Source organism: Apostichopus japonicus, chromosome 13 (genome assembly GCF_037975245.1).
Source record: "Apostichopus japonicus isolate 1M-3 chromosome 13, ASM3797524v1, whole genome shotgun sequence".
Classification (NCBI taxonomy): domain Eukaryota; kingdom Metazoa; phylum Echinodermata; class Holothuroidea; order Aspidochirotida; family Stichopodidae; genus Apostichopus; species Apostichopus japonicus.
In genome coordinates this window covers 20,477,873-20,494,754 of record NC_092573.1, presented here as the reverse complement: position 1 = coordinate 20,494,754, position 16,882 = coordinate 20,477,873, and the positions used below count along the sequence as shown (strand labels likewise).

At 36.1% G+C, this 16,882-nt stretch overlaps 1 protein-coding gene, 1 long non-coding RNA gene and 1 other non-coding gene across 5 annotated transcripts in view; 1 reads left to right on the top strand and 2 right to left on the bottom strand.

Annotated features, from left to right (window-relative positions):
* The first annotated feature begins 4,978 nt into the window (after positions 1-4,978).
* LOC139978156 (uncharacterized) lies at positions 4,979-10,199 on the top strand. The gene is made up of 2 exons (XR_011796912.1): positions 4,979-9,599; positions 9,631-10,199. It is a non-coding gene; the product is annotated as an uncharacterized lncRNA (long non-coding RNA).
* LOC139978155 (dual oxidase 1-like) overlaps positions 8,840-16,882 on the bottom strand; it is a 35,009-nt gene continuing 26,966 nt past the window's right edge. For all 3 annotated transcript variants that reach the window (XM_071988055.1, XM_071988056.1, XM_071988057.1), the window contains 8 exons: positions 16,513-16,606; positions 15,389-15,438; positions 14,272-14,553; positions 13,737-13,966; positions 13,096-13,254; positions 12,507-12,662; positions 11,652-11,780; positions 8,840-11,178 (listed from right to left, as the gene is read on the bottom strand). In XM_071988055.1, coding sequence (XP_071844156.1) covers positions 11,056-11,178; positions 11,652-11,780; positions 12,507-12,662; positions 13,096-13,254; positions 13,737-13,966; positions 14,272-14,553; positions 15,389-15,438; positions 16,513-16,606 — 1,223 coding nt within the window. In that variant the 3' untranslated portion in view covers positions 8,840-11,055. The remainder of the gene's footprint in view (positions 11,179-11,651; positions 11,781-12,506; positions 12,663-13,095; positions 13,255-13,736; positions 13,967-14,271; positions 14,554-15,388; positions 15,439-16,512; positions 16,607-16,882) is intronic.
* Trnay-aua (transfer RNA tyrosine (anticodon AUA)) lies at positions 15,165-15,236 on the bottom strand. Its single transcript has one exon. It is a non-coding gene; the product is annotated as a tRNA-Tyr (tRNA).

Below are 16,882 nucleotides of genomic sequence, written 5' to 3'. Positions count from 1 at the left end.
GAGGGGGGAGGGTGGAGGGAGGGGGGTGTGTGGGAGCGTGTGGAGCAGGAAGAGAAGGGAATTCTCTAAACGTTATGTATATGGAGATCCACGGTGTCAACATTTGATATATATTGTGATAATTCGGGTCGGTGGTTATCTCTTTTTCTGACTGTAAAAAAGGAAACATTATTTATGTAGTCAGTTACCAAACTAAATCACGTAGTAGTAGTAATAAACAAAAAATAATAATAACAACAACAACAACAATAATAACAGTAATAATAATAATGCTATTATCATTATTATTATTATTATTATTATTATTAATATTATTATTATTATTATTATTATTATTATTATTATTATTATTATTATTATTATTATTATTATTATTATTATTATTAATATTATTAATATTATTATTATTATTATTATTATTATTATTATTATTATTATTATTATTATTATTATTATTATTATTATTATTATTATTATTATTATTATTATTATTATTATTATTATCATTATTATTATTATTATGATTATGATTATTATGATTATTATTATTATTATTATTAATTATGAATTTGTATGGCTCTGTTATCCAGTTGGTACAGAAAACGCTGTAGGAGCAAGGTACACAATGGAAAAAAAACCCATAACAGTTAAAAAAAGATGAGTTTACAAGCTGAGATAAGCATTTACTAATAAGAACGACTTCAGTCCCTTCTGCAAAGTTGACAAATCCTGGATTTGAAATATGTAGAGGGAGACTATTCCAGAGCTGTTGACCTGCTCTTGCAAAGCAGCTGTCTCCATAGGTGCATGGAAGTTCGTATAATAGGTGCAATGAGGTGCCATCGTAAAGGTTCACCAACAATCTTAAGAGCGATGAGACTAACACGGTTAAAAAAAAGGGGGGATGCCTGATCGAGCAAAACATCTTTTTTCTTTTCAAGTTTAACTGCTAGAAACAAATCCGATTGACAACAGGGATGAATGAATGCACTAAAGGGCTGGGGTGATGGAAGGGGGGGGGGGGGAGGACGAAGAAGGTTTTCTTTAAACTGGCCAATGATTTCATATTTCCTTCGGGAGAGGTATAACCCTGTTAATTGCGTGATAATTCCTGTCTAAAATAAAAAAACAACTTAGGCCTATCAACTTTTCTAATCTAACAAAAGAATCTTTCCGACTTAAACCATACTTTCTTACAAAGAAACACTTTAGAGAACATGAATATGCATTTTATTGTTGCTCCTATTTTAATCTCTAGATTAAACGAAAATTACACAATTAACGTGAAAACGCGAAAATAAACCATACAAGTGTTGACGCAGATTTGAATAACGCAGAAGAAAAGGAAAGAAAAGAATAGCACGAAAAAAAGTGATAATTAGAAAATAAAAATTAAAAGGGACAGCTTCGTATTGCGTGTGTATTAATGAAGCAACCATGCCGTCTCCCCTTTCCCTGGAGATCGAGAAACCTACAAAATGAATAGGTCATGGAAGGGAAGGACGAGCTCATTAGTTCTTTGAAACCATTTTGTTTCTGTATTCGCAGTAAATTTGTATATATCTTGAAAAGGATGCCAGGAGATTGACAGATTTAAACCGACACAACTTAAAAGGACATGCGACCTCCGAAGATGCAAAATATCACATACATAGATATATATATACATACATATTTATATATATAAATATATATATATATATATATATATATATATATATGTATATATTTATATATATATATATATATATATATATATATATATATATGTATGTATATATATATATATATATATATATATAAGTATATGCCTTGGTAAGTACAGCTGTAACTTACCAAGGCATATACTTATATATTTAGGCTCTGCTATTATAGCATAGAGCACTCTCCTTGCAGTCCTGATTCTTTATCATGATATATATATATATATATATATATATTTATATATATATATATATATATATACATATATACATACATACCTATATAAACATATATACATATAAACACATACATTAACGCACACAAAGGAAACACGTTCATTGCAAGTTGAGACTATAGTTCACCTTGACTTGTGATTTACCGTTTTTTGTATAAGTGGAAACCTTTGGTGTTGAACAGCTTTTCTTATAGTGATAAGGATCTTCAAAAATATTCACTGCAAACAATTTCTGAAGTGGCATGCATTCTACATGATGTCTTATATTTTACAAGAAAATATCTTATTCATCTAAGACTTTGAGTAAATATACAACTCAAGCAATCAACTTTTTGAACTTTCTTAGATAAAAGCGATAAGGCAAGAAAACAAAGGAAAATATTTATGGAACGAGTGGAAATCGTTATCAAAGGTTATTAATTCATTTCAATCAGTTTAAAGACTATAAAAAGTGACTTTTCCCTTTATTGTACAACCATTGTCATTTCAGTTATTTTAATGATTCATATAGATTTTGGGTGTCTTGTCCTGAATGGGAAGGTGGAGTGGAGTGGGGGAGGGGGGGGGGTTGGAGTGGGTAAGGAGGGCGATAGAGTGGGTAAGGTACTTCTGGTTATTAAGCGACCAATTAAAAAGTGGCGGAGTCATCTATTCTTTATATGCTGGGGTAAAGTGAAAAATTCAATCTACAATTTCAATCGGAACGATTGGGAATGAACTATATAAATAAGAAAAGATTACAGTTTTGGTATTATGATATATTACTAAATTTATTCTGATGACTAATTCGTAGGCGTTAATGTTATAGATGCATGATAAGATATATACATAACAATAAGAGAATTAATATTGTATGTGTCTTTCTGTAGATGTGAAGTTAATTTAACATTTTTTATTCGGTTGTTATTAATTATAAACACGTGAATTAATATAACCGTCTTGGCCTGGACTGAGGTGGAATCGTCATCATCAAAAATGTAACCTTAAAGGAACGTTCCAACTATAAACATAGTTTGAAGAAAAACTGTCTCTAATACCGGAATAAGCTATATAGAAATAATACTAGCATCCAGTCTTTTTTATTGGACCACGACATACCGGCGATATAAATTGCTACCTGAAGTTATTCTTTAAGTTATGCCCAGCATATGCCCAACTACAATTCAAGTTTACTGAGCTGTGACAGTAAAATGGGGAAAAATATATTCCCCTTCTTTATAAGGAGTCGAAAATTCCGGCGACCACAAAAGGTCTTTAATATCACTGTTTGAGACCAATTTTGTTTAAAAAAAGAAAGAAAAAAGCTTATCAAAGCGTTAAATGATAACTCCCATTCCGTGTATCTCTTTTTATACCACAAATCCCAAGGATTCTATGTCCTTCACTTTGCCACCCCTCCTCTCCTCTCCCCCACCCCTAACTCCCTCTCTCCCGAACCCATATATTTACGTCTAAAGTTAATCAGTCTTATTAAGGGATAACCAGGTCATGACGAGATTTGGCGATGTGGTGGCTTATTACCTTTTACAAATTTAGCCGCAACATTTTTTTTTCCTTTTTTCCTTTTTTTTTTAACGGCCTATAGAATTTGACTGAAAAATACGGAGGGATAGAATCAAAACTGAAGAGTATGAAGAAAGAATTTTGTCATCTCGCCTCACGTGTTTATGTAAAGATTTCGCCAATTAATAAGCTAGGAGCGAGTGATATCCCATTTAATGTACTCAGTCTTGTCAAAACACATCGTCACTGACTCCTCGGTGACCAGAAACTAAAGCAAAAAGCCGTAAAACGTTCTATCGGATCCATTTTACTGTCTAGAAGTTTGATAACATCGATTTAAGGCGCAAACCTGATACAGCTAGCTCACTTATTGCAAAACCATTAGTATTTTATCTACTAATATACAAGGAGAATTTGCCTCGAACACAATAATTCTTTCTACCAAGCGATCGCCCAGGGAACGGTAGAGATATCCTTATTAATATGGGGAAAATCAACGCTACGTGCTTGCCCCCATGTTTCACTATTTATTGAAACTTTTAATATATCAGTTTGAAGGTTTCTTTTTTCCCTTCTTCTTTTTTTGTTGTTGCTGTAAAACAGCAAAGATTATTGTAAGAGAGAAGAAGGGTAGCCTAATTTGGCACTAATACAAACTATTTTGGCGCGAAAGGAGTGTCGAATAACAAGATGCGGTGTTCATTTGATATATTATATTCACGGGTGTAGTCTGCTCGAGAGATAACATGATTAATGGCGAGTAGAGAGATTTAGACGTAAGTTAACAGAAATAGGTCTCAAATCTCGCCAAACCCAAATGACAAAAGACCAAAAAAAAAAAGAAAAAAAAAAAGGATATATGTAAAATAAATGAATAAAAATGAGAAAAAAATTAATAAACCATTAAATTAATAAGGAAAACGGGTAAAGGTGATTTTATCACATTTTATATGAAGCTGAAGGTGGTGTTCCGGTTATAAGGCAATAAAAAAAAATGATGCACAATAATGTGAATAGCAAGCAAGCAAACAAAGGAAACGGGAACAAGTTCTTTGCATTACTTTGAAGGGCTTTATAGTTTAAAAACAAAAGAAATTTGATTAGATAAACGAGATTCGAGTCAAAAAATGTCTTTGTTCTTATCAAATTTTCTCTTTAATTTACCAGTGAGTTTACCGTTGCATACTTTTATACAGTAACATCGTCGGGTCAGAATGAAAGAAAGTTATTGGAAAGAGAAAGTTTATTCCTTTTAATTAATTTGATACTGAACTGTCCAGGCGACTGAAAATCAATAGACAACTTGGTCTAAAGTTAAATATATATATATTTTAAATTTCAGCCAGCAAAGATAAATTTCTTTAAAAAACAAACAAAGCAAAAAAGAAAAGAAAAGAAAAAAAGATAAAGGAAAAGAGAAAACAAATCAAAAACAAAGAACAAAGTACCCCCACCCCCCCCCCCAAAAAAAAAAAAACCAAAACCCATAACCCCAAAACCCCAAAACCAAAATCCAAAAGCAATGACGAAGACGAAGACGAAGGAGAAGGAGAAGGAGAAGGAGGAGGAGAAGAAGAAGGAGAAGGAGAAGGAGAAGGAGAAGGAGAAGGAGAAGGAGAAGGAGAAGGAGAAGGAGAAGGAGAAGGAGAAGGAGAAGGAGAAGGAGAAGGAGAAGGAGAAGGAGAAGGAGAAGGAGAAGGAGAAGGAGAAGGAGAAGGAGAAGGAGAAGGAGAAGGAGAAGGAGAAGGAGAAGGAGAAGGAGAAGAAGAAGGAGAAGGACTTATAACACATATATAAGATACATTCATATTACAAAACTTCTCGTTGTTTATTAATGTGATCATAACTTATGTCTATTAAGATTTAATCGTTTTATCGTAAATCAACGACACATAAAATAACGAGTATTCTTACAGTCGTTAACACAATTATTTCTGATGACTGCTCGTGTGAGTAATTAATGTCACGAACACGATGCCAATTAACTCTCCAAAGCAACTCTTTTCATTTAACGTCCTTTCGATTAGGCTAATTATTTGAGCAACTCTTTTCATAACCCCCTTTCGATTAATTATTTGCTCTATTTATTACCTAATTAAAAATACTCATTAATCGAAAGACACTGTCTGCCTGTTGATATGAATATCAATGATCAAACCTTATAAATACAATATAATTCATTTCATAAACATAGATCTTAAAGGCAGTTTAATTTTTGAGATATCCCTAACTAATAGTTCTTTGCCTCACCCGCCATTTTGTGTCCAAGGACTAACGTCTTTCGTCCCCTGCTGACACTAGCGATGATTTTCGTCCTTTCACAGTTAGAGTAGGTTGATTAAATGTGACAAGTCTTAAAAGCATCATGCGTGTAAAAGGGGCTTAATTGCCGACGATGGGCCGAAGCCGCTGAAACCAAATCTACTGCAAAGTGGGTTTTGACGCATTTCAGCCTTGTATCAAGACACAGATCGGTAAATTCTAGCAAGTATTGCTCTTCGGGGGAATCAATCTTTTCCTTTTCTATTAATCTATATACCTCTCCTCTTTCTTGGTTTTTTTTTCTCCATCTTGCCTAAAAAACTGAATCATTTTTATTTTCTTGTGGCTGGTACTATTTAGTGTCAGTTTCTGTTGTGTTTTAGCTTTTCTCGTTATATTTCCCCTTGAGACCTTGTATAGTGCTTTTGTCGTATATTTTTCTATTTATATTTGAATATATAAATTTGCTTTCATGTATTGCTCAAAATTAATAGCTATCAACACTTCGCTTCCGTTGCTAGCAAGGATATATATAGATATATATGTATATATATAAATTGTCGAAAATGTTTATTAACCTAATGTTGTTGTTTTTTCTTAGAACCCTCTTTATTTTCCAATGATAAAAGTAAAAGAGACGCCCAAACAATGTAACGTGATACCAATCTACGCAATTATTTAATAAACTCTCATTCTAGTCGGAGGGAGCTGCTTTTATCGCAGTACTGACAAGCCTTCTGATTAATGAACAATCACTGTTCAACATGTAATAAAATGGCGCGTCTATATCTATAGGTTAAGTACACTATTTTCTTGTCGGTATATCTTCCCATGTTAGGATAAGGTATAGGATTTGCATTAAGTAGGCTGCATGATTCATTTTGAGTGAAAGATAAAAGACTAAACAATAATAATCAACGGAAAGGGGGTGGGGTGGGGGAGGGGGAATGATTGGAATGTAAACGATATAATGGAAGTGGTGTTATAAGATAATTAAACAGGTCAATAAGTATGTCACATATCAATAAGTTGTTTGTTTCTATATGTGAAACGAAAACCCAGGTAGTCTTTAGAGTCAGTATAAGATGTAATAATGTAATAATCATTTCGGTGTAAATGAAAAGTTTAACCCACTATAGAATTACTCTCTACATATACAAAGGGTCTGAATATTTCAACAAAAAAATTTTTCGATTGAAAGTCATTTTTACATGATAATGTCGAGTATAATGATATCTAATGATAGAAAACATGATGACATCATGGTATTAAAGTTTGTTACAAAATGCTGGCAACCTCCAGTGATGCAGAGTAAAATCAACTAGATTAGACAGAATATAGTTTCTAAGATTGAATTCGGAAGAAATGTGATCGATTAATAATTAAAATTTTCATATTTATATGCAAGCCACAAGCAGATGCTTTGTAAAGGTCTCAGACACTCCTCTTAATTTACAAATGCCCCATTCCTTCTCCTCCATATCCTTAGCACCTCCTTTCCCCTCCCCTCCCTCGAGAGCAACCCACGATTTTCTATTGTTAGTTCTCTGAATTTTTTAATTGAAAAATTTGATTCAGTAAAATGCATCTAATCTATATCGGTATCAACTGTTTGAAATTAGTGACTCATTTCCAGTCAAACTTATTTACAACTTTGGATTTTTTTTTTTTTTTTGGTAAACGAAATGACAATATTAAATTATGTTGCATCAGTCAAGATTGGAATGTCCAGTACTGGAATGTAACTCATAAAGATAATCATGCTTCATAATTTCAATTCTTTACACTGTATGGGTTGAACATTTTCATAATTGGGTGGCGAAAGCAGGCGCGTAGCCAAGGGGGGGGGGCGAAGGGGGCAGCCGCCCCCCCTCCCCCTTGAGCATATTTTTTTTTTTTTTTTTAATGTTTTTATGATATCGCTAGTATTTTCAAAAGAGAAAATGCTAAGATGCAACTTACAAGGCCTGGGAAGTGCCATTTCCAGCGATCTAGGAGGCATTTTCAGCCAAAATTTTCTTGTACGCTTCGCGCCAACTCATGGTGGCGCTACGCTTAGATAGTTTGCAATGCCGAATCTACAGTTTCGCCCCTCCCTTGGCAAATTCCTGGCTACGCGCCTGGTCGAAAGTGGGCGAGGAGTCAGGGTAGGGGTGAATTACATAATCCCATATATACCCTGCCTGAGATCATATGGCAAAGGTAGATAAGTGTATCCATAAATCTGATAAAATGGGCTCCTAATTTAAAAAGTGACGAGAGTTATCAGTCTTCCCTCAACTTCGTTTTCCACTCTGGCGACGGTCCGCAAACTATGGGGGATGTGAGGGGGGGGGGGGTGACCCAAACAATTTCGATGGATAGGTCGAAGGATTTCTCCACACGTTGGAAAGTTTATCTACAGTTTTTAAGAACTTGGCGAACTCCATAAGTCCAACCCAGCAGTCATGCATTTGATCTGGGCAACGAGTAGGAGGGATTGGGGATCTGGTGGTTCACCTGGCTTTGTTTTACGTACAGTAGGTACCGCAACAAAATTAGAGTAGTCTATATCCGCTCGAAAGGTTAACCATTGTCAGAGAAAAAGGGGTAAAAGTACCTAAGGTAAAGCTTGTTTAAGCATGTTATCAGTTACTGTCATTATTTGTTCTGCCTTTATATGAAAGAGCATATTTTAAAGCACAGATGGTGTGGAAAAAGGGATGATCGAATGTGATATAAACCATTTTATAAAATCTTTGGTTAAATGTTGATATTACTCCGAGCGAGCAGATGGAAGTGTGGGGGTTCGGTATGCTCAACTTGCTCCTCTTTTAGCTCAAAATCTAAACGGTCATGATATGGAAGTTTGCAAATGCCATGATAGGCCAAAGTCTCAGCTATCATGTGGTGGGTAGGATATACCAGTTAAAAACTTCTATCTATGCTTTGGCAAGTCTTGAAATTGACGAGTTTAGTGTGTAAGTCAATGGAACAATTAATTGTGGTGCGAGACCAGTATATATGTTTCTTGTGTACTGGCTAGTCTAAACAGAAGCCAGAAAAACTTCTGCTAAACTCCTTCCAAGGAAGCAACAGAGAAACGACATAAAACGTGTTAAACCATGAAATGAGGACAAAATATGGTACTTTAAATCTTGTATAAACATTAATTTGTATTCAAAATCCCCCCAAAAATACCATCAAAATGAAAATAATATTTTCTTTAGTTTACATTCTTCAAACTTGTACAATACATTTTATGCAGAAGCAAGAGATTATTTAGAAGAGTTAAACTGCTAAACAAAAACAAAAACAAAAAAAAATATTATTTTCTATTTCATTTACTGACAATACAGTTTCTTATTAACTCACCAAAATGTGATAAATCATTTGCATAGCTATATCGCTAATAAGAAAATAACAATAAAAAATAGAAATAGAAATATTTTTTTCAGCAAAATGAACATAAAATGAAAATAATTAAAAATATATGTTTGAATATTAACCCTTCCAGACAGTCACAAAATGATCCCTATTTTGGATCTAAAATTAATCTGTTTTGCTCCTCTTTCATATGATTTGCTACCTAAAAAACAAAGCACCCATTATTCTTTAAAACCCCTCATATAAACACAAGTTTCCACAAAAAGTTTCACAAAAACGTCAAAAGTCTGCATAAAGCATATTTTTATACTCATTTACAGGAAGAAAACGAAGAAGCATAAACAAAACAAAACAAAAACCATGCAAAGAAAGACCAAACGAATGAGTGAAAGAAATTGGGTCCGGTAGTAGTCTTAATGTTTTTTTTGTTCCCAAAAAACTAGTATTAAAATCCCAGAGGTAACCTCATAACTACATGTTTATTCCATTTATATTGTTATTTCACAAGTTTGAGTTGTTTCTTCATCAGGTAGAAAAGATTCAAACCTTGTGTAGGTAAGGTAGAATAGATTGTACAAACAGCTTAACTAAACTTCAATACTCCAATCGATTAACAGCCGGACCACAGCACACAGGCAAAATCTCGTAGTCGGTCACCATCATTTCACGACAAGTGACGGTGATCACATATCTCTCACATAATTTGATCTGGTTCGCTATCCACTAGGCACTGAATGTGCCACATGACAGGCACACACACACAATAATGAAACAGGTTTGCTTAACAGATGTACCATATAAGGCATACCAAGGTCAAAATTGGTGTCACACTATTCCACATGTCAGCCGTTTTTTACTTAGAAGATGTATTTTATTTCCAAGTTAGGAACTGTTTTTTAAACAGGAACCTTTTTTTTCTGTAAAGACTTAATCAATGTAGGTGAGTTCCAACGAGATATCTTTCCTCCGTAATTTCTGTTACTGTCTCTAAGAGCCAAAGAGTTCTCAATTATTCTCTTTATCATACATAAAGACCTTTCCTAAGCTTTTTCGATTTTTCCCGTTTACATGCGTAGAACCGTACCTGGGAGATTTTTTTTTTCGTTTAGCAAAATTTTGATTTTTAGATCACACAAATTAGTCAAAGTAAGATGAAGCATCAAAATCACTTGAAACATGAGACAACTCTTTCCCACTTATATGTCAAAATTCTTAATTATTTAATGAGCTAATCAAATCAAACATTGATTGACAATTCACCTCCTCCAACATACCACTGAAAGTTTAACAAGACAACAATATTACCGATAAAAGTTAATAAAGTTTTCATTTCAACATTCTGTGTATCCTATATATTTAATTTTTCAACATTAAGCCTCTTTTTGTTCATGATCATAACCCTTATTAGTGAGTAAATCCCAGACTGTCATCCCACCAATGAGGGCTCACTACTGACACGCTATGCAACTTAAAATTCTTCTACTACGAAGTTACTTGAAGACTGCTTCTAAAAAAATTTCACGGATGAAACTTGCTAATTACAGCCAAAGATATATGACCACATCACCCCTTACCCTCTACTTACGTCAACAACAGGAACAACTTTTGGTGAAACATTGCTCAAGTATTACGTACATGTACCGACCTTTTTCAGAATCTGGACCGGGGAAAGAATTTGCCAAATCGTCTCCTGAACAAGTCTTGCATGCAAACACTCCTCAGTCCAATTAGAAACACGTACATTTTGGACGTGTTCTCTCATATCGTACAGACTACATATCGAGTCGATGACGTGTAGGGGCGCGGTTTGATCAGACGGGGTGAAAGGCTTTGGCGGGGTAGGGGAGGAACTATTCGGTTACAAAAGTACAAAAGATAAACTAGCCGACACCATTGTCAAATATTTCTGCAGTTTACTCGACTGCCTATTCACAAGTAGTATTTAATTTTTCCTCAACCGTTTATAGAACCAACTTCCATCCATCCTAGAAGTTTTCAAAGTGATGCATGAATGCCGCTCCGTCGTACTTGTTGAGCTCCACACAGGCCTTCTCCACGTTGCTGGTCATTCCAGGAGGACCGCAACTGAAGACTCCTACCTTGGAGGCCTAAGGGTAGAATACGAGAGGAAAATAGAGATTTCCATTAGAAAAACAGAAAAATACTTCAACTGTTATGTATGTTGTTCAAAGTTCACGGTATTACTTAGACACTAACTGTTAAACTCTCACCCCCTTTTGTCCTGCAAATTTGATTAACTACCTCCTGGCTTCCTATTTTTTTCAAGTTTGTTCACACCACAGCCCCTCCCTCTCCACCCCCTCCTAGCATTTATAATATTCTTTTTCTACTTTTTTAAGTATGTGGACAAAATGAATAAACCTTTGTCATAATATTCTATTTCTACTTTTTCAAGTATGTGGACAAAATGAATAAACCTTTGTAGCTGTATAAATTTGTCCCAAGTTGGCAGTTGTATAACTATAGATGTAACTGACCACATAACTGGTGAAATACTTCCCCCCTCTCCTCCCCCACCCCAAAAAATAAGAAAAAAAATAAGAAAAAATAAAATTCTCACCTCTGGATGTTCGTCCTGCAGAGATCCCAGGAAGGACTCAAAGTGAGGGCGCCCAAAGTGAGTCACGGATTGCAGGCCAGTGAAGAGGGAACGGTTTGAGATCTTCTGGAAATGTCTCTCACAGATGTACTATAGAAAAAGAGAACAAATTTTACATTTATATAGCGCTTAATACTGCATTTCAAAGCGCTTTACAAAAATACAACAGGAGGGAGAGTCACGAACGTGAAATGGAAGTTCCTTCCAAAGAGAAGGCGCAGCGACAGAAAAGGCACAATCGCCATAACGAGTGCGGGTACCTTGACCAAGAGTTAATTGCAAATGCGCATGATAGGAAGAGCAAAGCGTAACTGTAGTACAGTGATATCTTGAGGGGCAAGCCGTTGATCCCTTTGTATGTGTGAAGTAGGATCTTAAACTGGATGGGCTGAGAGACGGTAAGCCAATGCAATGAATGGGGGAGGAGTGATGTGATCAAACTTTTTAGTGAGAGAGACCACGCGCGCAGCAGCGTTCTGAATTCTCTTTATTACATACAATCTATTAAAACTGGCCCCTGCGTCTGCATGAGGTTGAACACCCGGGTGTATTCTTGAGACGAAATTCGCATAAACTGACATTCCAAACCCAATGACACAACGAATGAGTTTGCTGACCCACTGCTCTGTTTAACCAACTACTGCGGAGTATTGATTACGAGATTACGTAACTCTTCTTCCGACATATATATCCTTCTTTTTTTTCTGGTGGAATGAAAAAAAACGTTCAACCGAAAACAAGATCTATGAAATCGAGGCAGTCGAGCTTCGGAGTCTCCCAGATTTTGAAAAACCACAAAATCGGTTGCACACTTACCAACATGGTTGTCCGCAAGTCAAATTTCTGGAAGAACTGAGTGATGAAGATATGGGTGGAGACCAAGTCCTTTTCGTCCTTCTCTTCAACGTCACGGATGATGTCGGTCAGCCACTCAAAGTGCTTCTGAGTACGAGTCACCCAGATGAAATAGACCTAACGGAAAGAAAGAAAAGACAATTTCTAACTATTGCTTCTGTTTTTTTGGCTTTTGGTTCCCTTTTCTTCTCTTTTTCAGTTTCTGTTGCACGAAATCTTACGGTAAGTTTAGCTGCGATTGTGCAACTTTAGGAGGATATCGATGATATTATGAATAGTAATAATTCCAATTTCTACAAAGGATGTTTCGCGATCCTGGACGCCTTTCTGAACCTTTCTGAACACTCCCCTTTTCGGTAATGTTTGTTAAAATGAGGTGGAAATGTAATTATCCAATCTATGCAGAGACATTGCGAATGTCGACCGGATCTCTTCAAACGCTGTCGGTTTGGTTTTTACTTCTTCGAGGCTGAAATTTCAGACTTTTCATAATAACTCTTGACACTGATATTTGTGTCTGCTGGATATATAAATTATGCGCAGATCTCACCTTCTTGCAGTTGATCTTGGAGTTGGTCTGTGATCTGAAGACGATGTCCTTCAAGATGGATGCAAATGGTGTGACACCGATGCCTCCACCCACCAACACAGAGACTTCAAACTGGTACCAGTCCTGATGGCCCTCTCCGTAGGGTCCGTCCAGATACAGCTGAGAGAATGGGGAAAAAATAAAATTTTACAATAATGTAAATAAATAAATAAATAAAAAATGACATCATAACAAATAATGTTCAACTTGGGAAAACTCTAAAATTCAAAAAGAAAGAAAAAAATTGAAATAGAATGGCTAGATTGCGCTGGTTTGAGGGTCTGGGGTGGAGTTTGAAGTGAGTTGGGCTTTGGCTGGTGCTTTAAAATAGTCATATGGTGAACTCTGCTTCTCGTCTATTTTACATATGACTTTTTTCAGCCATGTTAAAATGATCACATTTTTTGTTGGACATTGAGGAGGGGGTGGGGGGGTTCGCTGTTATGCAGTACAGCAGGCTATTCTTATCACCATGCCAAGATTGCAGGGGAGGAGAAGAGAAACGTATAAAATGGGAAAAAACTGATGTCGAATAAGTTAAACAAAAAAAATCATATAAATTTCTATAAACAGTTGCAGATAAACTGACTGCACTTCTTTACCTTAGGGTATGGATGGTCACGCAGGGCGTTGGGGTCATAGGTCTTACGGACGTTGATGGTCCAGGGTCCGATGGCTCGGATATGCAGGGAGAGGTTCTCCTCGTGGGGTGCCGAGGTCAGTGTGAAGGGGTGATACTCGGAGCCGCCGAGGACCTTGCAGGCGATTCGCACCCACTGGCCGGACTTGTAGTCAAAGTTCACGGGCCGCTTGAATTCCAACATGGTGACACCTGCCGAAGGAACAGACACAGTTATGAAATTAAATGTGTTAGAGATGTTTGGATGACACTTTCTTCTCCAAAAAGCAACAGTATAAGTTCTCTCTTTTTTCCTTTTTTTTATACATTTTTTACATTCGAAGAGTTCTGTCACGTCCGTCAAAATCTTGACTTGAGGAACTCGGAAATGACCGATCAGGTTTAATTATTACGGCGCTATTTTTAATCTAAAAACTAAAAATTGATTCAATTATCACCATAGTGACAAGGCAAACACAATACTGGACACGCAGTACAAAAGTTAATTACGAAGGTACCTGATGGCAGAAGCTGGGCATCGGTGACAGTGATTTCGGCCTTGTTACGGGCGATACTGACCAGCTTGTCCAGGGTGTACCAGATGAGAGGTCCGAGTGCAAAGAACCACAGGAATGGAGGCTGGACGAGGTTACCGGAGCCGTGGAGGAACATGAGGATGAAGTAGACCACCCAGAGGTTGTGGGTCAGCCAGAAGAGTTTGAAGACTCTACGACGGGAATACTGCAGGGCGAAGGTATAGATGACGGCGCAGAAGATGACGAGAAGAATGCCGGTAAAACCTGGGAAATAAAGACGAGGAAAACATCTACACCAATCCAATACCATGTGCTTAGTTACTTCACAACAGTGCATGACCGAGAGACATCCCGCTGATCGACAGGAGTGTTTCGCTCGAGGCAAGCAAAACAAACGTCAGATGGAAGAAGATTATAAATACTTGCAGTTACAGTCTATACAATATATATACAGAGGCATATACAGACACTCTATACATGTATACACCTATTTACATATACCTATATAATTACAATCAAATGTGTTTTGGCAGCCAACATAAATACATATATATATACATATATATATATATATACATGTATATACATATAAATATATAGCCAATTTATGGATATATTTGAAACAGCAATGACTTGGAACATCCAGAACAGTGAGAAACCAACCCGCACAGAGATTCGAAACCAAGACCTCCCGCTTTATTTGCAAGACAGTAAACCAACAAGGCTATTTATATATATGTATATGTGTGTATATATGTGTGTATATATATATATGTATGTATATATATATATATATATATATATATATATATATATATATATATATAAAAAAAGATAAATTTGAGTTGGAAAATTCAGAACAGTGAAAAAATTCCAGCATCCACCGGGATTCGAACCCGGGCCTCCCGCTCTATATGCGGACGCCCTAACCACTAGGCTATGGACGCTGATTGTATGTCCAGAGGTTCGTAATCGGTGAGGTAGGTCGTAATTCCTTTGTAGGCGTACATATATATATATATATATATATATATATGCGTCCATATACATATCCATACAACTACATATCTGCATGTACTTTACACACACAACATCTTACCAGTTATAGTTCCCCAAGCCCAGTAGTGGAATTTGGGAAGTTCGTTGGATCTGGAACAGAGCAAGACAAATTAATTAAACATTACCCCACAGAGAAAAAGAAAAAACAACAGATATCTATTTACTGCACATAAATCTAACCAAAAAAAACATTTAAAATGAAAATCTTACTTTCTTTGACCATGACAAGCTTTTCCTGTCCATAAACATTACCCCACTTGCAGCAAACTATGCAAACACTTTGTTTTTGAGCCACTAAAAGAAGCAGCTGTGATTACATTCATTAGGGTGATCTAAATTTTCAGAAACTGAACTGCAAAGAAAATAACGGGTGGTTAGCTACTAGTTACTATGGGAACAGAAAGTTGAGGTATTAACTGTGCTAAGTGGCCATTGGAGTAATTTATTGCAGCCTCATTTAAAAAGGCCTATGCACTTCTTCTCCTCACAAATGTCACGCCAAAAACCATTTTAAACTAATGGAATTGTCCAAACGCAGAGGATGCAAAGAAATCTATATTATGACTGCTGGACGATTTACCTAAGTCTCATTTTTTCTTTGATATTTAACTAACGAACAAAACGTCTCTGCCCTGGGTAGGAGACAATTACTTCCCGAGAGCATGTTTTAAACCGTTATGATATGATATGATTTTGTTTTTTTTTCAATTGTGGATTTTTTATTGAATGTGTCTGAGATGGAGATAGTGTATTAGTTTCAAACAATCTGTTTTGAAGTAACCTTTAAGTCAGATAACATCTGCTATCAAAAGCAGACATTCGAAAATTTCAACAACAAAAAATTCCAAGAGCATATGTAACCGGCAAGGTCGATAAAAGGAAAACCCTCAAAGAAAATATATTTGACATCAGTGACCACCTACGAGTTAATCCTTCCCTTTGTCACAGTAGACTCTTTTCTGAATATTCCCGATGTGAAACGATTCGACCTTCTTGTAACCTCATTCATGTTGGCTAAGCTTACAACAATCTTCTGTTCATGGTCTAACTGTCCTACTTGATTTGGCCGTTACGATACCATTGTCGAGAAAGAATAGAAGATTACGTCCTATTCTTTCTCAATTATTTATTATTATTTTTTCCTCCGATATAAACAGAACTAACCTGTGCCAGAAGTTCCTGAAGAGGCAAGTGAGATCACCAGCAGGCTGAGTGGAGATGTGGTAAAAGTTGATGGAATGGCCGATGGTATGCAAGACTGTAGACGCGAAACGGAACGAAAACAAATAGAGAATATAAATGCGTCGGAGTGTATTGTACATTGACCAGTTACCATCTGACATAGTTTTAAAGGAATGGGAGGGACTTTTGATATCTTATGTCTGAACAACGACCGTGCAAGCTTCCACGATCATAGGAGTTGGAGAAGTCGGAAGGAACTGGGGGGTTGGGGTGGGGGGGTTATCTTCTGACATCTTAAGCATGTCATGGTTTTGAAGACAACATTGCAAATTTATCTTCGACATATCAAATC